This window comes from Macaca mulatta, chromosome 2, assembly GCF_049350105.2.
Source record: "Macaca mulatta isolate MMU2019108-1 chromosome 2, T2T-MMU8v2.0, whole genome shotgun sequence".
Classification (NCBI taxonomy): domain Eukaryota; kingdom Metazoa; phylum Chordata; class Mammalia; order Primates; family Cercopithecidae; genus Macaca; species Macaca mulatta.
Window position 1 is genome coordinate 99,671,580 of NC_133407.1, and position 24,414 is coordinate 99,695,993.

At 42.7% G+C, this 24,414-nt stretch overlaps 1 protein-coding gene across 1 annotated transcript; it reads left to right on the top strand.

The window, feature by feature from the left end:
* The first annotated feature begins 347 nt into the window (after window positions 1-347).
* APRG1 (APRG1 tumor suppressor candidate) lies at window positions 348-23,617 on the top strand. The gene is given in 4 exon segments (XM_077992143.1): window positions 348-474; window positions 786-871; window positions 873-907; window positions 18,203-23,617. Coding segments are annotated over 4 exon segments (534 nt in total). The 3' UTR covers window positions 18,489-23,617.
* Window positions 23,618-24,414: the final 797 nt, after the last annotated feature.

Genomic DNA, 24,414 nt, shown 5'->3' on the forward strand with positions numbered 1-24,414 from the left:
AATGGTAAGCAATATTGTTATGATGCATTTATTTTTACAGAGTTTTGTGACCCTTTTATTCTCTGCTCCAACATTGGCATGTTTCTGTTATTCTTTTCAGTATTATTTAATTTATTCCCCAAAGGAGAGCGACTAAGAGTATTGCCCAGCCACAGGCTCTCAACCACCATCCCGAGCCTCAGATTCTCCTCACACAGCCACAGCTGTACCACATGGCCCACGTGGTATAGTTTTAATTCCTCTGACATCTAATTCTCACTTTTGGGCAATGTTTGTCTCATCAAGCTTTACACCCAAATATTTTCAGCAAAGTGCTCCAAATGCCTTTTTCAGAAATCTGAATCCACATGAAAACAATGGGAACAAGAAAAAGGTGTAAACTTTCCAGAACAGGCCCAGAATTTGAAAATGTGATAAAGAGGTTATTGTGCGCCCGAACTTTTCACACAAGAATTGGAGGAGAGGCCGGGCGCGGTGGCTCAAGCCTGTAATCCCAGCACTTTGGGAGGCCGAGACGGGCGGATCACGAGGTCAGGAGATCGAGACCATCCTCGCTAACACGGTGAAACCCCGTCTCTACTAAAAAATGCAAAAAAACTAGCCGGGCGGGTTGGCGGGCGCCTGTAGTCCCAGCTACTCGGGAGGCTGAGGTAGGAGAATGGCATAAACCTGGGAGGCGGAGCTTGCAGTGAGCTGAGATCCGGCCACTGCACCCCAGCCTGGGCGACAGAGCAAGACTCCGTATCAAAAAAAAAAAAAAAAAAAAAAAAAAAGAATTGGAGGAGATTTAACACATGGAATAATAAACAGAGGAAGGCTGACTAATGCAGAGCAGATGGGCCTGCAGGGCAGTGCTCAGCATTTCAACATCTTTCCCCCTGGACCTTTGGACTCAAGGCGATTGCATGCTGGTGCCTTTAGCTAAAAATAAAGTTAATGCCTTAGGGGCAATCATAAATATGGCTGGTTCAGTTTCTGGGGTGATTGGTGGTCTAAAGTTTTCAAGAACCTATTATGTGAAAGGCGTTTGACATTCACTAATATAATCCCAAGCACTACTCCATTTTGAAGGAAAAAAATGAAGGCTCTGAAAGTGTAAATCATTTACTGAAGGGCACACAGCCAGAATGACAGTGGAGCCAGGATCACGCCTAGGTCTGTCTCATTGCATATGTCATGGCTCTGCAAACTGGGGCAACAGGTGAGCAGGGAAAAGAGTCATGGCCATATAAAATTGAGACATACCGATACAGACACACACACACACACACACACACACACACACACAGAGTAATAGCCTTATTAAGGTATAACTGATATACAGTAAACTGTACATATTTAAAAGATGCTATTTGATAAGTTTTGACATATGTCTGTACCTGGGAAACCACCATTGCAATCATGATGGTGAGCATATCTAATACTCTCAAAAGTTTCTTCTTGCCTTTTGTAATTCCTCTCTGCCATCCCACCTGTCCCTCCCACTGCTGATCCCAGACAACCACTGATCTGCTTTCTGTCACTGTAGATTAGTTATATTTCCTAGAATTTTATATAAATAAAATAATACAATATGGACTATTTTTCTGTCTTCTTTCACTCAGCAAAATTATTTTGAGATTCATTCATGTTATTGCTTGTTTATTCCTTTATATTGTTGAGTAGTTATTCCATTATATGAATACGCCACAATTTATTTATCTATTCATCTATGTATGGACATCTATAGATGTTTGCACTTTTTGGCTATTAAAAATCAAGTTGATGTGAATGTTTGTAGACAAGTCTCTGTATGACGTGTATTTTCTTTTCTTTTGGATAAAAACCTAAGAATGAGATGACTAAATTATATTGTAGGTACATGTTTAAATTTTAAAGAAACCGTTACGCTGTTTTCCAAAGTGGTTGCACCATTTTACCTTCCTACCAGTAGTGTATGAGAGTGCCAGTTCACCAGCATCTTCACCAGTACTTGGTGTGGTCAGTCTGTTTAATTTTTGTCATACTAATAGGCATGTAGTGGTATTAAGTCTCTTATGGTTTTAATTTGTTTTTCCAATAACTAATAATATTGAGCATATTTTCATGTTTTTGTTTGCCATCTATATATCTTCATTAGTTAAGTGTTTATTCATATCTCTTGCATATTTTTTATTGAGTTGTTTCTTTTTCCTATCATTGAATTTTGAGAGTTCTTTACATATTCTGGATACAAGTCTTTTAATAGATACATGTTTTGCAAACATTTTTTCCAAGTCTAGGCTTGTATTTTTATTTTCTTAACAGTGTCTTTTGAAAAGCAGAAGATTTAAATTCTAGCTAAGTCCAATTTATATTATATATCACTTTAACTTCTGTTTTACATTTTAAAAATCTGGCCAGGCGTTGTAGGTCACACCTGTAATCCCAGCACTTTGGGAGGCTGAGGCAAGCGGATGACTTGAGGTTAGGAGTTCGAGACCAGCCTGGCCAACATGGTGAAACCCCATCTCTACTAAAAATATAAAAATTAGTTGGGCATGGTAGCGGGCACCTGTAATCCCAGGTACTCAGGAGGCTGAGGCATGAGACTCACTTGAACCCAGGAGGCAGAGGTTGCAGTCAAGATCATGCCACTGTACTCCAGCCTGGGCGACACAGTGAGACTTCATCTCTAAATAAATAAATAAATAAATAAAATATGAAAAAATAGAAATCTTAGTTACATTCTGGAAGTTTTCTTGGCTTGATTTTATAACTCACACATTTTCTCTTTGGCGTTACTACTCAGCTTATATATTGAATATTTTAAATTATCAAATTTTAAGTTAACTTCCCAAATAGAAATCATTCATGGCTGGCTGCAGCAGCTCACTCTTGTAGTCCCAGCACTTTGGGAGGCTGAAGCAGGCAGATTGCTTGAGCCCAGGAATTCATGATCAGCCTGGGCAGCGTGGCAAAGCCCTTTCTCTGCAAAAAATACAAAAATTATCTGGGTGTGATGGTATATACCTGTAGTGCCAGCTACTTGGGAGACTGAAGCAGGATTGTTGCTTGAGCCATGGAGGTTGAGGCTGCAGTGAGCTGTGATCACATCTATGTACTCTAGCCCAGGTGACAGAGTGAGACCCTGTTTAAAATAAATAAATAAATAAATAAATAAATAAATAATCATTCACAGTGTTTGCATATGGTAATCTTACATCTCCCCGATAATTTAATTATTCAGCCCAGCTCAGCTATCAGCTCTATTTCCTCAGGTGCAAGTTCTGTATTTGGTAAGAGGATGATGTCTATTGCACAGAGATAGATTTCCACAATTGCTTAGTAAGTCTTAACTGAAGAATCATCTTTGTTTTGGGGGATCCCTGTTAGCCTGTCTTTGATTGTTTATTGCAGTTTACCTACAGGAGACAGGGTGTGAGTCAGACATAGAGCGGCCAGGGAGGCATTTCATGGGGAGGGAGCTCCTCATTCTTTCTTTATGTCACCAGTCCCCTGGAACACTATTTTAGCTCTGGGTCCTAAAGGCTCATACTCCTGGCTCCTCCATGGGGGCAGACACCTCTATTGCTCTGTTGCTGCTTAGTCCAAAGGGCAATGTTGACCTCACAGTTGCTACTTTGGTGCCCCAGCTCATTTCCCTTTAGGTATGCAGAGCTACTACTGCTCCCAGGCTCTTCTACCTCAAGGATTTTTGAGGTTTTTGGAGACAGAGTCTCACTCTGTTGCTATTGGAATACAGTGGAGTGATTTCAGCTCACTGCAACCTCTGCCTCCCAAGTTCAAGTGATTCTCCTGCCTCAGTCTCCCAAATAGCTGTGATTACAGGCACCCATCACCGTGCCCAGCTAATTTTTGTATTGTTAGTAGAGACAGGGTTTCACCATGTTGGCCAGGCTGGTCTTGAACTCCTGGCCTCAGGTGATCTGACCACCTTAGCCTCCCAAAGTGCTGGGGTTACAGGGGTGAGCCACTGCGCCTGGTCACATGACCAGTTTTAGACCATGAGTTTTGAGAACTTATGAGGTGTATAGTTTTAGGACTGAACTTTTACTTGATGATGTGAGACTTTCAGTGTGAGACCTTCAATGGGTCAATGAAATAATTCAAAGGGAAACTAAAAAATTTCTTAAGGCAAATGGAAATGGAAACATAGCATACCAAAACTTAAAATGGTAGGATTTTGAGTAAGTAGAAGAGTATAAAGAAGAAAAGAATGTTGATCCTAGGAATGTTCTATCTGCAGTACAAGTTGCATATTCCTGGGCTTTAACTTTGCAACTATAGAGGAGGATATATAATCATGACACTTGTTTTGGCTCAACTGTGAGCAATAATCATGAAGCCACAATCAAATTAGCACTATTTATTGGTTTTCAGTATTTACGGTCAAGCCAAAATCAGAACTATGGTGATAACATAAAATGCAAATGTCATTAAATTTGATTAAATGAAAGTAAAAGTAGAATAACAGAAGTTTTCTTAGTATCTTAATCTTTTAAATTGGTAGGTCAAGAGATTGCAAACCTTGATGAAACAAGAAATAGCTGTTTAGTACTTAAAATTGCAGATGTCATCAGTAGATGACATCTTCTAAAAGTGTGATCCCTGAGCCAGCAGCATCAACCCCTCTTGGGATCTTGTGAGAAATGAAAACCCAGACCAAATGAATCTAAATGCTTCTAAAAGTGTGATCCCTGAGCCAGCAGCATCAACCCCTCTTGGGATCTTGTGAGAAATGAAAACCCAGACCAAATGAATCTGAAGCTCATGGGGTGGGCCCCAGCAATCCCTGTTTTTTGTTTTTGCTTTTGTTTTTTTTCTTTGAGATGGAGTCTCACTCTGTTGCCCAGGTTGGAGTACAGTGGTGTGATCTTGGCTCACTGCAGCCTCCACCCCCCTGGGTTTAAGTGATTCTCCTGCCTCAGCCTCCTGAGTAGCTGGGATTATAGGCGTGTCCCACCACGCCCAGCTAATTTTTGTATTTTCAGTAGAGATGGGGTTTTCACCATGTTGACTAGGCTGGTTTTGAACTTCTGACCTCGAGTGATCCACCCGCGTTGGCCTCCCAAAGTACTGGGATTACAGGTGTGAGCCACCATGCCTGGCCTACCTCAAGGCTTTGAGTATTCTTGGAGCTACCTCCCATCTCTCATTTTTATGCAAAAGTGTTTGCCCACATGAGCTTCAGTATAGGGATCCTTTTAAACTCTGATTTGACTGGCTTCCATATTTCAGGGAATTTTCAAGATTTCTTATTCTTAAGGAAACTCCTTCCAGCTTCCTAACATTGTCATGGATCAAAACCACATTTATCTCATTTCTAGAGACCTGTGTTGGGAGGGGCTTTGGGCTCAGGTCCTCCAATCTGAACAGAATCTGTAGGCAATATTTGCATCTGTAGAAGAATCTCTTGGTATTTGAAGGCCCCATGTGTGCAGACCATATATGCTATATGTTGCCACAAAAGTTTGGTTTGCCACTTTGATGCTTGCATTTTCTTTGGAAAAGCAGCAGGGAGTCCACCTGCTGAGGGGACATTATAACCATTTTTAGAAATGAAAATCTGAACATTCTCTCCCCTATTAAAAACCTTTCAGGGGCTCCTGTTGCCCTTCAGATGAAGCTTCAACTTGCTTTACAGGCCCCCCCCAAGTTCCATTTCCCATCATTTGTTCACCTCCTCTCTTGCTGTCTCTATTGCAGCCTCAGGTAATTTTTTCCCCTAGTTCTACAAAAGGGCCCTGCTCTCCTACCCTTGAACTTCCTGTTTTTTCTGAACAGAATGTTCGCCTTTCTCTCCCTGCTTCCTTTCCTCTGATTCTGATTCATCCTTCTGGTCTCGGATTAAAGGTTCCTTTCTCAGGAGGCTCAGACACCTCTGGGGTCCTGACTCACATCCACAGAACCTCACCTCTGATTCCAGTTGCAGCCGTGGCTGCTGCACTTGAGTGGACCACTCTGAGTCATGCTATCCGCTCTGCAGAAGGTTCTGATGGGATCTGCCCCCACATCCGCACTTGTGACCTTGTCGATGGGTCCTTATTTGCCTGTTCCTCCTTCTCTCGCCCTCCTGAGTGTCTTGCTTCCTGGGATCAGATCCCAGATAAAGCATCTATACCTGATTCCTTGTCTTAGGCTCTACTTTCAGGGAGTGGGAGGAACTCAAGCTAAGCCATTTATAATCTCGATTAGAGCCCTATGATTTTCCAGGGGGCAAAATTCCTCATTTTAGATCTGGAAAGAAGATCTCAGTGAACCCTACCCCAGGTAGCAACTATCTGGTAGGAGGTGTGCAATTTCATTTGGATCCTAGGAAAAATCCAAGCTTTCATCCTCATTTCTGGACATCCTAGGGCCTCTTCTAATCTGTTATGTTGAGGCAGCTCAGAGTAGTGGGAAGATGATGGAATTTGGAATGGGTCTTCAGATTCTGGCTTAGTTATACTCCTGCTGTGTAGTCTAGCAGAAGTCATTTAAAATTTCTGAGGCCATTTCTTTGTTTGCCAAAAGGAGATAAGCCAACAGATGCTCTTGTGACTCAGAGGATCTCCACCAGGACAGGACGCTGCACAGAAGAGTGGTTACTTAGGCAGCCTGGGCATGCATTTCTTCATCATGTAAATGAAGGGCTTGCCTTAGGAGACTGCTAGGGTACCTCCTGCTGTAACATTCTAAAGAGACAGTTCTTTTCAAACTTGATGGTGGGATACAGGCAGTATCTGTCTTGCTTGCCATAGAATACTGGTACGTAACATGTCCAGGAGCCAGGCTGCTTGGGTTGAATCCAGTTCTCATAGCTGCATGAGCTTAGACAGGTTTCCAAAACTCACTGTATCTTAATTCCCTCATCTCTTAAATGGAGGTGATAAGAGAGCTTACCATAGGACTGTTGAGAGGATTATGCAAGGTCACACATGCACAGCACTTATTTGATGTGGTGGATTCAAGATGGTGCAAATTCTTTGCTACTCCTCCCCTTGAGAGTTAGAGTCTAGCTGCCCTCTCCTTGAGTTGGACCAACCTGGGTGGCTTGACTGGTGAGTAGGGTAAAGCAGAAATGACATTCTGGGACTTCTGAAGCTGAGTCCTAAGAAACCTCACAGCTTTCACCCAGGTGTCTTGGCACATGGTCTCTGGGAGCCCTACCCTACCACATAAGAAGTCTGACTCACCTAAGAGCACCGTGTGGGAAAGGCCCCGTGTAGGTGCCATGATCAGCAGTCCCAGCTGAACCCAGTCATTTAGCCATTCCCTCCAACGTACCGGACATGTGAATGAGGCTGGCTTAGGCCCTCCAAAAAAGCCCAGCCACCAGCTGGCTACCACTAAGTAACCTCAGCTGATGCCACATGAAACAGAACTGAATTGCCCAGCCAAGCCCTGTCCACATTACTGCCCACGGAAGTGTAAGATATCATAAAGTAGGACTGAGGTGGGAGGATTGCTTGAGCCCAGAAGTTCTAGTCTAGCCTGAGCAATGCAGCAAGAATTTCTCTCTAAAAATAAATAAATAAATAAATAATAAATAAAATTGAAGTAGTTGTAAACCACTAAGTTCTGGGGCAGTTTGTTATGTGGCAATAGATAACTGAAACACTTGGCATATAATAAATGCTTAATAGATACAGGTCAGAGAATTTTGATGTCAAATTTCGTTACCCAGGATCAATACGTAAAAGTATACAAGTTTGAGAGATTACTCTCCTGATCCCACCTTCTATGACCTCCTCTGTCTCTACCCCTGAGATTCTCCTAGCAATGCTGGGACTTATTTTTCCATCTGGTGCACAATATGCCTTCATCTGCTAAAAACTTCATAAGTCCTTATTAACCATCTGCCTTCTGCATAAAGGACACCACACCAAACAGCCCCTGGACTACTTTTTTTTTTTTTTTTTGAGACAAGGTCTTGCTTTGTCACCCAGGCTGGAGTGCAGTGGTGTGATCACAGCTCACTGCAGTCTTGACCTCCTGGGCTCAAGTAATCCTCCCACCTCAGCCTCCTGTGTAGCTGGAACCATAGGCATGTGCCACCATGCCTAGCTAATTGTTTAATTTTTTGTAGAGGTTAGGTCTCACTGTGTTGCCCAAGCTGGTCTTGAATTCATGGGCTCAAGCAATCTTCTTGCCTTGGCCTCCCAAAGTGCTGGAATTATAGGTGTGAGCCGCCACACCTGGCCCAAACATTTTTAATTCTACCTCTGTCATCATCTCCATGTATAACCTTGGACCTACCTTCTGGCCCCATTTCTCCATTTTTACTTTTATTTATTTAGTTTTTCAAAATGGGGTCTCAACCTGTTGCCCAGGCTGGAGGGCGGTGGCATGATCTCAGCTCACTGCAACCCCCACCTCCCAGGTTTAAGCGATTCTCCTGCCTTAGCCTCCTGAGTAGCTGGGATTACAGGCATGCACCACCACACCTGGCTAATTTTTGTATTTTTGGTAGAGATGGGGTTTCGCTATGTTGGCCAGGCTGGTCTTGAACTCCTGGCCTCAGGTGATCTGCCCGCCTTGGCCTCCCAAAGTGCTGGGATCACAGATGTGAGCCACCGTGCCCAGCCTCCATTTTAAAATAAAGGTAGAAGTGGACACTTTCCAGGGGCACATCCTGTTTCTGGTGTAGGTACATAGCATGTTTCCCCTACTTCACCCTCTGCTCCTTTGCAACCTTCAACTTTTTGATATTTCTTTTCTTTCTTCATACATTGTTTTTATCTCTTTTCCCCCATTGTGTAAACTTTTTCCCCATTGGTAAGCCCAATGTCACTTGCATGAAGAAAAACCCTTCCTTGACCTCATATAATCCTCCAATGACCGTCTGATTTATCCTCATTTCTTACTTCCACCATGCTGCTCTTTAACTGGCAAACTCTTTTTTATTTTTTTTGAATTATACTTTAAGTTCTAGGATACATGTGCACAATGTGCAGGTTTGTTACATACGTATACATGTGCCATGTTGGTTTACAGCACACATCAACTTGTCATTTACATTAGGTATTTCTCCTAATGCTATCCCTCCTCCAGCCCCTCACCCCCCACAGGCCCCAGTGTGTAATGTTCCCCGCCCTGTGTCCATGTGTTGTTATTGTTCAATTCCCACTTATGAGTGAGAACAGGTAGTGTTTGGTTTTCTGTCCTTGTGATAGTTTGCTGAGAATGATAGTTTCCAGCTTCATCCATGTCCCTGCAAAAGACATGAACTCATCCTTTTTTATGGCTGCATAGTATTCCATGGTGTATATATGCCACATTTTCTTCATCTGGTCTATCATTGATGGGCATTTGGGTTGGTTCCAAGTCTTTGCTATTGTGAATAGTGCCACAATAAACATACCTGTCCTTGTGTCTTTATAGCAGCATGATTTATAATCCTTTGGGTATATACCCAGTAATGGGATTGCTGAGTCAAATGGTATTTCTAGTTCTAGATCCTTGAGGAATCACCACACTGTCTTCCACAATAATTGAACTAATTTACACTCCCACCAACAGTATAAAAGCATTCCCATTTCTCCAGATCCTCTCCAGCATCTGTTGTTTCCTGACTTTTTAATGATCGCCATTCTAACTGGCATGAGATGGTATCTCATTGTGGTTTTGATTTGCATTTCTCTGATGACCAGTGATGATGAGCATTTTTCATGTCTGTTGGCTGCATCAATGTCTTGTTTGAGAAGTGTCTGTTCATATCCTTTGCCCACTTTTGGATGGGGTTGTTTGTTTTTTTCTTGTACATTTGTTTAAGTTCTTAAGATTCTGGATATTAGCCCTTTGTCAGATGGGTAGATTGCAAAAATTTTCTCCCATTCTGTAGATTGTCTGTTCACTCTGATGATAGTTTCTTCTGCTGTGCAGAAGTTCTTTAGTTTAATTAGATCCCATTTGTCAGTTTTGGCTTTTGTTGCCATTGCTTTTGGTGTTTTAGTCATGAAGTCTTTGCCCATGGCTATCTCCTGAATGGTATTTCCTAGGTTTTCTTCTAGGGTTTTTATGGTTTTAGGTCTTACATTTAAGTCTTTAATCCCTCTTGAGTTAATTTTTGTATAAGGTGTAAGGAAAGGATCCAGTTTCAGCTTTCTACATATGACTAGCCAAGTTTCCCAACACCATTGGTTAAATAGGGAATCCTTTCCCCATTGCTTGTTTTTGTCAGGTTTGTCAAAGATCAGATGATTGTAGATGTGTGGTGTTATTTCTGAGGTCTCTGTTCTGTTCAGTTGGTCTATATATCTGTTTTGGTACCAGTACCATGCTGTTTTGGTTACTGTAGTCTTGTAGTGCAGTTTGAAGTCAGGTAGCATGATGCCTCCAGCTTTATTCTTTTTGCTTAGGATTGTCTTGGCTATGCGGGCTCTTTTTTGATTCCATATGAACTTTAAAGTAGTTTTTTCCAGTTCTGTGAAGAAAGTCAATGATAGCTTGATGGGGATGGCATTGAATCTGTAAATTACCTTGGGAAGTATGGCCATTTTCACAATATTGATTCTTCCTATCCATGAGCATGGAATGTTCTTCCATTTGTTTGGGTCCTCTTTTATTTCACTGAGCAGTGATTTGTAGTTCTCCTTGAAGAGACCCTCCACATCCCTTGTGAGTTGGATTCCTAGGTATTTTATTCTCTTTGTAGCAATTGTGAATGGAAGTTCACTCATGATTTGGCTCTCTGTTTGTCTGTTACTGGTATATAGGAATGCTTGTGATTTTTGAACATTGATTTTGTATCCTGAGACTTTGCTGAAGTTGCTTATCAGCTTAAGGAGATTTGGGGCTGAGACGAAGGGGTTTTCTAAATATACAATCATTTCATCTGCAAACAGAGACAATTTGACTTCCTCTTTTTCTAATTGAATACCCTTTATTTCTTTCTCCTGCTTGATTGCCCTGGCCATGACTTCCAACACTACGTTGAATAGGAGTGGTGAGAGAGGACATCCTTGTCTTGTGCCGGTTTTCACAGGGAATGCTTCCAGTTTTTGCCCACTCAGTGTGATATTGGCTGTGGGTTTGTCATAAATAGCTCTTACTATTTTGAGATATGTTCCATCAATACCTAGTTTTTTGAGTTTTTAGCAGGAAGGGCTGCTGAATTTTATCAAAGGTCTTTTCTGCATCTATTGAGATAATCATGTGATTTTTGTCGTTGGTTTTGTTTATGTGATGGATTACGTTTACTGATTTGCATATGTTGAACCAGGCTTGCATCCAAGGGATGAAGCGGACTTGATTGTGGTGGATAAGCCTTTTGAGTGCGTCTGGATTCGGTTTGCCAGTATTTTATTGAGGATTTTCACATCAATGTTCATCAGGGATGTTAGCATAAAATTCTCTTTTTTTTTGTTGTGTCTCTGCTAGGCTTTGGTATCAGGATGATGCTGGCCTTACAAAATGAGTTAGGGAGAATTCCCTCTTTTTCTATTTATTGGAATAGCTGCGGAAGGAATGTACCAGCTCCTTGTTGTACCTCTGGTAGAATTCGACTGTGAATCTGTCTGGTCCTGGACGTTTTTTGGTTGGTAGGCTGTTAATTATTGCCTCAATTTCAGAACCTGTTATTGGTCTATTCAGAGATTCAACTTCTTTCTGGTTTAGTCTTGGGAGGGTGTATGTGTCCAAGAATTTGTCCATGTCTTCTAGATTTTCTAGTTTATTTGCATAGAGGTGTTTGTAGTTTTCTCTGATGATAGTTTGTATTTCTGTGGGGTCAGTGGTGATATCCCCTTTATTATTTTTTATTGTGTCTATTTGATTTTTCTCTTTTTTCTTCTTCATTGGTCTTGCTAGTGGTCTATTTTGTTTATCTTTTCAAAGAACCAGCTCCTGGATTCATTGATTTTTTTGAAGTGTTTTTTGTGTCTCTATCTCCTTCAGTTCTGCTCTGATCTTAGTTATTTCTTGCCTTCTGCTAGCTTTTGAATTTGTTTGCTCTTGCTTCTCTAGTTCTTTTAATTGTGATGTTAGGGTGTCGATTTTAGATCTTTCCTGCTTTCTCTTGTGGGCATTTAGTGCTATAAATTTCCCTCTACACACTGCTTTAAATGTGTCCCAGAGATTCTGGTACACTTCGTTATTTACCCAGTAGTCATTCAAGAGCGGGTTGTTCAGTTTCCATGTAGTTGTGAGGTTTTGAGTGAGTTTCTTATTCCTGAGTTCTAATTTGATTGCACTGTGGTCTGAGAGACAGTTTGTTGCGATTTCTGTTTTTCTGCGTTTACTGAGGAGTGTTTTACTTCCAATTATGTGGTCAAATTTAGAATAAATGTGATGTGGTTCTGAGAAGAACGTATATTCTGTTGATTTGGGGTGGAGAGTTCTGTAGATGTCTATTAGGTCCACTTGGTGCAGGGTTGAGTTCAAGTCCTGGATATCCTTGTTAACCTTCTGTCTCATTGATCTGTCTAATATTGACAGCGGGGTGTTAAAATCTCCCATTATTATTGTGCGGGAATCTAAGTCTCTTTGTAGGTCCCTGAAGACTTGCTTTACGAATCCAGGTGCCCCTGTATTGGGTGCATTTTTATTTAGGATAGTCAGCTCTTCTTGTTGAATTGATCCTTTTACCATTATGTAATGGTCTTCTTTGTCTCTTTTGATCTTTGTTGGTTTAAAGTCTGTTTTATTAGAGACTAGGATTGCAACCCCTGCTTTTTTTTTTGTTTTGTTTTCCATTTGCGTGGTAGATCTTCCTCCATACGTTTATTGTGAGCCTATGTGTGTCTTTGCATGTGAAATGGGTCTTCTGAATACAGCACACTAATTGGTCTTGACTTTTTATTCAATTTGCCAGTCTTTGTCTTTTAATTGGGGCACTTAGCCCATTTACATTTAAGGTTAATATTGTTATGTGTGAATGTGTGAACTTGATCCTGTCATTATGATGTTAGCTGGTTATTTTGCCCATTAATTGATGCAGTTTCCTCATAGCATCAATGGTCTTTATGATTTGGCATGTTTTTGCAGTGGCTAGTACCCGGTTGCCCCTTTCCATGTTTAGTTCTTCCTTCAGTAGCTCTTGTGAGGCAGGCCTGGTGGTGACAAAATCTCTCATCTTGTCTGTATAGGATTTTATTTCTCCTTCACTTATGAAGCTTAGTGTGGCTGGATATGAAATTCTGGGTTGAAAATTCTTTTCTTTAAGAATGTTGAATATTGGCCTCCACTCTTTTCTGGCTTGTAGGGTTTCTGCCGAGAGATCTGCTGTTAGTCTGATGGGCTTCCCTTTGTGGGTAACCTGACCTTTCTCTCTGGCTGCCCTTAACATTTTTTCCTTCATTTCAACCTTGGTGAATCTGACAATTATGTGTCTTCAGGTTGCTCTTCTTGAGGAGTATCTATGGGTGTTCTCTGTATTTCCTGAATTTGAATGTTGGCCTGCCTTGCTAGGCTGGGGAAGTTCTCCTGGATAATATCCTGAAGAGTGTTTTCCAATTTGGTTTCATTCTCCCTGTCACTTTCAGGAACACTGATTAAATGTAGATTTGGTATTTTCACATAGTCCTATATTTCTTGGAGGCTTTGTTCATTTCTTTTCACTCTTTTTTCTCTAATCTTGTCTTCTTGCTTTATTTCATCAGTTTGATCTTCAATCACTGATATCCTTTCTTCCACTTGATTGAATCAGCTGTTGAAGCTTGTGCATGCATCACGAAGTTCTCATGCTGTGATTTTCAGCTCCATCAAGTCATTTAAGGTCTTCTTTACACTGTTTCTTCTAGTTAGCCATTTGTCTAACCTTTTTTCAAGGTTCTTAGCTTCCTTGCAATGGGTTAGAACGTGCTCCTTTAGCTTGGAGAAGTTTGTTACTACTGACTTTCTGAAGCCTACTTCTGTCAACCTGTCAAACTCGTTCTCTGTCCAGTTTTGTTCCGTTGCTGCTAAGGAGCTGTGATCCTTTGGAGGAGAAGAGGTGCTTTGGTTTTTGGAATTTTCAGCTTTTCTGTCTCGTTTCTCTCCATCTTTGCGGTTTTATCTACCTTTGGTCTTTGATGTTGGTGACCTACAGATGGGGTTTTGGTGTGGATGTGCTTTTTGTTGATGTTGATGCTATTTCTTTCCATTTGTTAGTTTTCCTTCTAAGAGTTGGGCCCCTTAGCTGCAGGTCTGTTGGAGTTTGCTGGCGGTCTACTCCACACCCTGTTTGCCTGGGTATCACCAACGGAGGCTGTAGAACAGCACATATTGCTGATCTTGCTGCCTGATCCTTCCTTTGGAAGCTTCATCCCAGAGGGGCCCCCTGCCTGTATGAGGTGTCTGTCAGCCCCTACTGGGAGATGTCTCCCAGTCAGGCTACACAGGGGTCAGGGACCCACTTGAGGAAGCAGTCTGTCTGTTCTTACAGCTCGAATGCCATGCTGGGAGAGCTACTGCTCTCTTCAGAGCTGTCAGACAGGGATATCTAGGTCTGCTGAAGCTGTCTGCTGCCTTTTGTTCTGATATGCCCTGCCCACAGAGGTGGAATCTAGAGAGGCAGTAGGCCTTGCTGAGATGTGGTGGGCTCTGCCCAGTTCGAGCTTCCTGTCCTCTTTGATTACACTGTGAGCACAAAACCACCTACTTAAGCCTCGGCAATGGCGACACCCCTCCCCCTGCCGAGCTGCAGCATTGCAGGTGGATCTCATACTGCTGCACTAGCAGTGAGCAAGGCTCCGTGGGTGTGGGACCTGCCAAGCCAGGCATGGGAGGGAATTTCCTGGTTCTGCCAGTTGTGAAGACCATGGGAAAAGCGCAGTATTTGAGCAGAATTGTACTGTTCCTCCAGGTACAGACTGTCACAACTTCCCTTGGCTAGGAAAGGGAAATCCCCCAACCCTTTGCGGTTCCCGGGTGAGGTGATGCCCCACCCTGCTTCGGCTTGCCCTCTGTAGGCTGCACCCACTGTCCAACCAGTCCCAATGAGATGAACCAGGTACCTCAGTTGGAAATGCAGAAATCACCCGTCTTCTGCCTCAGTCTTGCTGGGAGCTGCAGACCAGACCTGTTCCTATTCCGCCATCTTGGAAGCCTCCCTAACTGGCAAACTCTTAACCCTTCAGGGCTCAGCTGAGATGTTGCCACTTCAAGGAAGTCTTTTTTTTTTTTTTTTTTTTTTTTTTTGGAGACAGGGTCTCACTCTGTCGCCCACACTTGAGTGCAGTGGCCCAATCTCAGCTCACTGAAACCTCCGCCTCCCTCCCAAGCTCAAGCGATTCTCCTGCCTCAGTCTCCCGAGTAGCTGGGATTACAGCCGTGCACCACCACGCCCTGCTAATTTTTGTATTTTTAGTAAAGACGGGGGTTCACCATGTTGGCCAGGGTGGTCTCAAACTCCTGACCTCAAATGATCCACCTGCCTCGGCTTCCCAAAATACTGGCATTACAGATGTGAGCCATCGCGCCCAGCCCAAGGAAGTCTTTAGAGACCTCCTCCCACCCTACACAGCACCCTTCCTCTGTAGTCTTACAGCACTCTTACTGACCCTCTCCCCCATTTCAACCCCTTTCATACTGTGATTAACTGGTTAATCATCAGCTTCCCTTGCTAGACTGCCCTCTGCAAGGGCATGCCACATTCATTACAATAGATCAAGCAGTTAGCCCTCTTGGGTACTGGCACATCGATCTCTGCAGCTCTCCTTCCTCATTGGCTGACAACAACAAAAACAACAACAACAACAACATCTTCTGATACTAACACCACACCATTGGTTAAAGCTTTCTATATGCTAGGAATTGTTCTATTCACATTACTTGAATCTTGCCAATAACTCTATGAGTAGGTATCCTTATCCCCATCCTATGGTTGAGGAAACAATCTTGGAGAGGTTAAGCAGGTTGTTTTGTTTTGTTTTGTTTTGTTTTACTACTGGTCAATATTGGAGCTGAGGTTCAAACCCAGGAAGCTGACTCCTGGGTCAATGAAGCCCTTTTGGGAAGCACTTCACCTCTGGTATTGGCTTTGGGCTTTGATATACATTGTGCTTTATTGTTTTTTTTTAACAATCAATGAGCTTTGCATAGGCAATTTGCCCTGATTCCCTATGCTCTCCTTCCTAAATGTGACTGTTGGTGTCTTGGTGGCCTAGAAGTGCCTCCAGCTCCCCACATGGATGTCCTGGGTTCAAAATGCATCTTCTTTGTTATACCAAACACACTCTCTCTCCTTATCACCTTTGCTCACAGCACCCTACAGTGAAACATCAGCACTGTAGGGGAGAGGTATGTTCCGAGCAGTCGTTATGACATCATAGCAGATCATGCATTCCTGAAGTTTTGGCTCTCATGGCTTCATAGATTGAGAGCTGAGGCTCCTGATGGGATTCACCCCATCTGAATTAGAGAGCTGTGATGGAATAGGGCAAAAGGAGACATTCCATTACAAAGTCAAACCATGGTAAACAACCACAGCCAAAGGAGATAGAAGAAAGAAAGAAAGGAAAGGAAAGACAAAAAACAATTATATACAGAAGGAGGATGGCAAGTTGCTGGAAGACAAACAGTTCTCCTACATCTTAAAATTCTAGAACAAAGATGTGACTAAGTTTCTTGAGTCTTTTATAGGAACTTTAGACTAGTATTTCCTGAGTTCAGCGTCCATAGGCAACTGAATGGCTGTTAGGCGGGCAAGCACACCGCCAATTTTAGGTACATGTTTCAAAAGACTCATCAAATTTTTAGAAATAAAGAAAGCATAATATCTTAAACTTATTAATCATTTTCATATCAGTAATGGGGAATATTATTTGAAGTTAATCCTTTACAGTTCTATATCTGGGTCTATTGGATATATCTGTTTCACAACAAGTCATTCTGAAGTGGTTTGCATACTTTTAATTTGTGTAGATCCTAATTCATAATTACAGGTGGTTACAAATGACAGCAAGTGTTTGGTGGCTATCTAAAATTATTCTGAGTATTTAGATAGAAGAGGACCCTAACATTATGTTGTGATTTTGTACAAAACACTTAGCTAGATGCTAAGTTGACAAACATACTTTATTCAGAGTATTGGATGTTTCAGCTCTGGAGATAGCAGCAAATGGATTCTGTTGTGGTTTGAACTACATCAACTTGCTTAGGCTGGAGTTACGTTTCCCAGAATCCCCTTCTCTGAGTGGTCTCAAGTTAGAATTGGTCCAGAGAATAATTTGCACAACATTTGCAAGGTAGAAGTGAAGCAGCCACCATTACTCTCTGAAGATTGTCAGGGTTGGATGTGACAGACAGATGCAGAGGGTGCTAGTGGGTTCCATTTATTCTTGCTGTCCTCCACTCTGTGGCCTGGTATTCCTCCCAGCTGATGACTTTGTTGACCTGCAGTGGTCTTGGCCCATCACAAGATGCATGGGGACTGTAATTAATTTATCATTGCATCTCCAGTGTATGGTGCAGATCCTGTCTTATCAGTATCTTACTTAATTGTTCATTGAGTAAACACATGTACGTGGTTTTATATGCATTGATTTTTGGCTACTCAGCATTGGGAAATAATAATACAATTTTCTGGAGAATCATCCCTGTCCCACATTTAGTCAATGTATGTTGGGTAAGGTTTATTTCACGCCTAGCTCCACTGACCACATGAGTTCAGCCAGGCCAATCAAGTTATTACATTCCCTTGGCTACAGTGATTGGCTTGGGGATGGAACACTACTCAGCCTAAGCCAATAAGATGTGTTGAGTCTTTTGCTGTGACTGTCACAACAGAGGCACATGATCTTTTCTGCTGGACCTGAACCTGGGAGGATATAGGCCTGACTCTGTTGGCAGTCATTCTGGTGCCACACTGAGCCTGAGAATGAAGCCAACATTGTGAACAGCAAAGTAATGAGAAGAAACAAGACTGGGTTCTGATAATATTTGAGCCCCTGGATTGAGCAGTGCCTGAAGTCAATATCTCCTGGATTTCAATTATATGAACCAATAACCACCCTCCCCCTTATTTCTTCCCCTCAAACCACTATGGAGTGGGATTTCTGTGCTGTGGAGCATAAAATCTCCACTCACACTGCATAGTTTTCAATTTCCCTTTAGGAGCAAAACGCCTTTTTCAAATGAATGTTCACACAGCACCCCATTACACAGCAAGGTTAATAGCAGAGCTCATGAGGACCAGGCCCTGCTCTCCTGCCCTCATCCCCCAAGTTCTGAAGCCGTTCCTGATGCCTCTGTGGAACGCTGGTCTTGGCAGAACACAGTTAGAAAACCATTAATTTAACCCATGTCTCTTATTTTAAAGTAAGAAAACTGGAGTTCAGAAAAGGGAGGGGACTGACTCAATCCCAGCTGCTGGCAGATCGGGGACTGCAAACCAGCCTTCCATTGCTCCACGCAGGTGTCTCTTCTCACGTGGAATCACAGCATCGGATGGACTGAAAAGAGGAAGAGGCTGCAATGGAGCAGCACACCTGGTGTGCGGGGATGCCTGGAAAACAGAATTAGGAGAGCCCTGGGTCAGCATTGCTCTGGCACTGGCTGGGCTGGGGGCTATCCTGATTCTAGAATTATCTTGGTTCTTGGGATAGAAATGTCCCCAAAGTGGAGAAGTTCAGTTCAATCCAACATCCTTATATTGCAATGAGGATAAAGACCACAGACCCTATGGCCTGTATGACCCAGCTGCCCATTTCTAGGAACCTGTTCCTACAAAAATGACAACATTCGTGTGCAAACAGCAGCAATGACAAACATACCCTGGGATGCTTTCCCTGTGTGGTTTGTTGTAGTAAGATAGTGGCCACAGCTTATATATCATCAACACAGGACTGGCTAAATGATGGCACTTGATTCTGCAGAATCTTTTGCTGTAGTCAAAAAGAACAAGTTAGATCTGTACGTATGAACATGGAAAGGTATCCATGACTTATATTAAGTAGCAAAATTGCAGAATGATATTTATAGTATAACTTCATTCTTACAAAAACCGTTTTCCAAAACTGTGCGTGTAAAAGGGCTGGAAGGACACATCCACCGTCTTCATAGTGGTTACATCTGGGGAGGAGAGTTGGGGCTTGAGGCAGACTTTGGCCATTCAATTTGGATGGGGGCCAGAGACCCCCTCTCAGATCTGAGAATGCTGTACTTGCTTTCCAGCCTCCTTTGTGGCACAGGCCATGACGAAGACTCTGTTAGATCACCTTGGGTGGGAGGGGACAGGGTGTTTCCTCTATCTGGCAGGGGGGTGCAAGGTCAAATTCCTGACCGAAGCGGTGCTGTTTCCCGCTGTGGCGTGCATTGGTTATGTACTGTAGCGCTTAACGGCGGCAGAGGTACCTTCAAACACACCAGCACACTGGTCAACTTTGGGGTCTTACTCCTAGAAGCCGGGCCTGGAGCTTCCCTCTCACATTCTGTGAACCACCCCATATCCTAGTAAACTCTTCTGCTTCATAGTTTAGAGTCAGCTGAGTTAGAGGGACTTCTGATTATTTTATACATGTCATCTGATACACAAATATATGCACACATTTTTTAACCAAACATATTTAAGAGAATACAGATGATCTAGCCTAAAGGAGCATGTAGTGCATAGAGGTGTGTGCCCCTGCCCTGCTTGGTATTTTATTTTATATTTTGAGGTGGAGTCTTGCTTTGTTGCCCAGGCTGGAGTGCAGTGGTGGGCTCTCGGCTCACTGCAACTGCCTCCTGGGTTCAAGTGATTCTCCTGTCTCAGTCTCCCAAGTAGCTGGGATTATAGGTGCATGCCACCATGCCCGGCTAATTTTTGTATTTTTAGTAGAGACGGGATTTCACCATGTTGGCTAGGCTGGTCTCGAACTCCTGACCTCAGGTGATCCACCAACCTCAGCCTCCCAAAGTGCTAGGATTACAAGTGTGAGCTGCCATGCCTGGCTCCCTGCCCTGTTTTGAACCAGGGTTTTATTAAAGAGGTGGAGGTGCTGATCATTAAACAGCAACTACAGTGAACTTGGTTTGCAGTGAGACGTTTGCTCAGAAATGTTCTTTTTAAATAAGCAACTTCCTGACCTGCAAGTTAGTCTTAGGCATGGCTCCCTCACCGGGAAAGTTGTGTCCTGTGCAGGCTGCTTTTCCCACTGTCCCTGTACATCCGCCTGGGCCTTCTTCCTCTTGGTTCTTGGGTAGACTGACTCTGTCCTCTGAAAGCCTGGTCCTCTGAGGAGACTGAAGTTTGCATGTCACACAGAGCCAAGAGATCTGGCCCTGGATGAAACTAGGGGACAGCTCCCAACAGCTGCTCAATTAGTGAGTTTCCTTTGTACTTCAACTTGGGTACGCTGGGCTAATTAATAAATGGACTTGAGAATGACAAACCTTCATGGCCAAGGTCCAGAATGTCATGTTGGTGGAAGATGGCAAAAGGCTGGTGAGAGGGATGTCAGAAGTAAAAGGACTAGGTACCAGGAAATGAGGAATCAGAATAGCATTGTCCACAACTACTGGAGGTCCTTGTTGATTTATTTCTTTGCTTTTCCAATGACCTTTTGATATTTGAATTTCACACATCCCTGTCTTAGTTTGCATCCTCCAGAAGCAGTGGCTGAGACAAGGATTCAAGTGCAAGTGGCTTGATTGAGAAACAGTCATTCAGGGATCACCATTCAGGGACTGGAGAAGTAAGACAGGGAATGAGGGAAGCCAATGGAGAGTGTATTATTGAACAAGTTACCACTGTGGGCAATTGGAGCTCAATGCCTCTGGGGAACTCTGGGAGCCAGTGTAGAATATACAGCTCAGAGTTTTTTCACTGGAGCAAAGGGAGTCACTGGTTGAGGGTTGCTGCAGGGAAGTGTTCATTCTCTAGCATTTCTAGCCTGCCATGTGTGTGGGCAGAGAGGGTCCAGTGATCAGGAAGCCTTCCGACAAAGAGTCATGGATGCTGGCTGTTGGAAGTCAGGTCACATGCACAGAAATATCACATGCTGGTGGCATCTGCGTGGGGCATCCACAGCATCCGCTACAAGTTTCTTTCCTTCTTTGCACAGCTCATGAAATTTGCCTGCCTTCTAATCAGTGCACAGAGACTGCAAGGTAAGCAAAGAGTTTCACTTGATCTTAGGTGATCATAGATGACCGATCTCATTTACATTCTGTTTAAGTATCCATGTTTATAGTCAAAATATATCAAATTGCATAATATCCATACCACACACAGAATAAGATAACATACCTGGTTTTTTAAAAATAACTTCAGCGGCAAAATACATACTATTTTAACAGCATCCGAATTTGAGGGAGGTAAAAATATATTCCCTCTTATATAGTGAGATGGATGGAAACCAGAACAGAAAGCCCTGAACCCTTGGGGCTGCCCATGTAAACATTGTGAGGGCCTACGCTGCACTGAGGGAGTAGCTACTTGGTGTTGCCTATGGTCATTTGCCACCTTTTGTGATGAGCCTCCAATTGGGACACCTGGCCATTAGGTCCTAGTTATCAGGAAGCTAAGCTGTTAGTCACTAAATTCATTTTCCTAGGGAAAAATGAGTGTTGATGCATGATGTATTGCAGTTATTTGAAAACATGCCTTAAGTTTTACATCATCCGTATCTTAATCCCCTTGGGCTCCCACAACAAATTGCTATAGACTAGGTAGCTTAGAAACAGCGGAAATTTATAACTCACAGTTCTGGAGGCTGGGAAGTCCAAGATCAAGGTGCTGACAGATTCAGTGTCTGGTGAGGGCTCACTTTCTTGTTCGTAAATGGTGCCTTCACGCTGTATCTTCACATGGTGGAAGGGGCAAATAAACTCCCTTGAACTTCTTTCATCAGGGCACTAATCCCATTTACGAGTGGGTGGACTTAAGTGAGGAATGATTCAGGCAGCCAACAAGACTATCAAATACCCACCACAATAGGTTGTTTTAAAGATGAGGAAACAGCCTTGAAGAGGTAGAGAAAAGCCCCATGTTCCATGACTGGTCAAGAGCAGAGCTAGGATTTGAACACAAATCTTCTGATGGGCCCAGCTCCTGCTGTGTTCTTTCCTTCTGCTCTGTCACCTCTGGTATGGGTCATGTCTGCTTTTGCTCACATACTTTGTAGAGGACAGAGCTATTAGAGAATAGGAGGTTTGGGGGAAGAGGGGAAGGAAAGGAGAGCCAGTGGGGGCTGTTGGAACAGGGACCCAACCCAGGGAGCCAGACTTGGTGGAGGCTGCCTCAGGACAACCAAGGACACTGAATCCACTCACTCTCCACTCTCCCTCCTCTCTGTTTATTGGTTTGAGGAGAGGTCTACATTAAAGAGCTGGAGGTTGATGAATTGTTGTCATGATTGTGGGAAGGAATGGATGCTCACAGGCGCAGACGGAAAAACAAAATGAACTGGCCTATCTAGATACTTCCCACGAAATGCTTTCAGTTCTACATTAATTCTAAGTTTATCTCTTAAGCATATTTGGAATATGGAGATAATCTTAGAATGGCACAATCTAGAATGTAATTTAGATAAGCTAAGAACCAAAAGAGAGGACCACATTGCCTTGTCTCTCAGGACTGTGTGGGTCCGATTTAATGACTCCTGATGATATGAAGTTGAATTGGGCAGCAGATTGGACACATAGCTATAGTGCCAGCTATTCATGTTTAAAATGTCTTTTTAGACCAGGTGCGGTGGCTCACGCCTGTAGTCCCAGCACTTTAAGATGCTGAAGTGGGTGGATTGCTTGAGCCTAGGTCTTCGGGACCAGCCTGGGCAACATGGCGAAACCCTGTCTCTACAAACAAACAAACAAAAAACAACAACAACAAACAAACGAAAAGCAAAAAACAAAACAAAACAAAAACAAAAACACCAAACCAAAAACCAAAAAAACAAGCTGGGTGTGGTGGCACACATCTGTAGTCCCAATTACTCTGGAGACTGAGTTTGGAGGTTCTCTTGAGCCCTGGAAATGGAGGTTGCAGTGAGCCGAGATCATGTCACTGCAGTTCAGCCTGGGCAACAGAGTGATACCCTATCTCAAAAAACACAAGTAAAAATAAAATGTCTTTAAATACAGTCATGCACCACATAATAACATTTTGGTCAGTGATGGATCATAAGATGCTGGTCCCATAGATCATAACGGAGCTGAAAATTCCTATTGCCTAGTGATGTAGCTGTCATAATGTTGTAGCATAACGTATTACTAAAGTGTTTGTGGTGATGCTGGTGTACGAGGCTGGGCAAGGTGGCTCTGTCTGTAATTCCAGCACTTTGGGAGGCTGAGGAGGGAAGGTTGCTTGAGGCCAGGAGTTGGAGACCAGCCTGGGCAACACAATGAGACCCTGTCTCTACAAAATAACAAAAAAATCCAACTTACTATGTTGCCACATATAAAAGCATAGTATATACAATTATGTGCTGAACATAATACTTGATAATGATAATAAATGACTATGTTATTGGCTTATGTGTTTACTATACTATACTTTTTATTGATATTTTAGAGTATACTTCTACTTATTAAAAAAAGTTAGCTGTAGAACAGCCTCGGGCAGGTCCTCCAGGAGGTGTTCCCGAAGAAGACACTGTTATCATCAGAGATGACAGCTCCATGTGTGTTACTGCTCTGAAGACTGTCCGTGGGACAAGATGGGGAGGTGGAAGACTGATATTGATGGCCCTGAGCCTATGTTGGCCTACGCTAATGTGTGTGTTTATGTCTTCATTTTTAACAAAAAGTTCAAAAAGTCTAAATAAATTTTAATAGAAAAAACTTGCAGAATAAGTCTATAAAGAAAGAAAATATTTTTACAGCTATACAACATGTTTGTGTTTTAAGCTGTTATTATGAAAGAGCCAAAAAGTTAGAAAAATTTAAACATTTGAAAAATAAAAAAGTTGTAGTAAGCTTAGTTTATTGCTGAAGAAAGAAAATTAAAAAAAAATAAATTTAGTGTAGCCTAAGTTTGCAGTGTTTATAAAGTCTACATTAGTGTACACAAACATCCTAGGCCTTCATGTTCACGTACTCACTCACTGAGTGAAGAGCAATCTTCCAGGCCCACAAGCTCCATTCATGGTAAGTGCCCCACACTGGTGTACCATTTTTAATCTTTTATAGTATATATTTTACTGTGCCTTTTCTTTGTTTAGATACACAAGTGCTTACCTTTGTGTTACAGTTGCCTACAGTATTGAGTACAGTAATGTGCTGTGCAGGTTTGTAGCTTAGGAGCAACAGGTTACACCATGTAGCCTGGGTGTGTAGTAGTCTACACCATCGAGGTTTGTGTAAGTATGTTCCATGAGGTTTGCACAACAATATTGCCTAATAACACATTTCTTTTTTTTTTTTTTTTTTTTTTTCCTTTAGAGACGGAATCTTACTCTGTCACCCAGGCTGGAGTGCAGTGGCGTGATCTCAGCTCACTGCAACCTCTGACTCCCAGGTTCAGGTGATTCTCCTGCCTCAGCCTCTCAAGCAGCTGGGATTACAGGTGCCTGCCACCATGCCCGGTGAATTTTTGTATTTTTAGTAGAG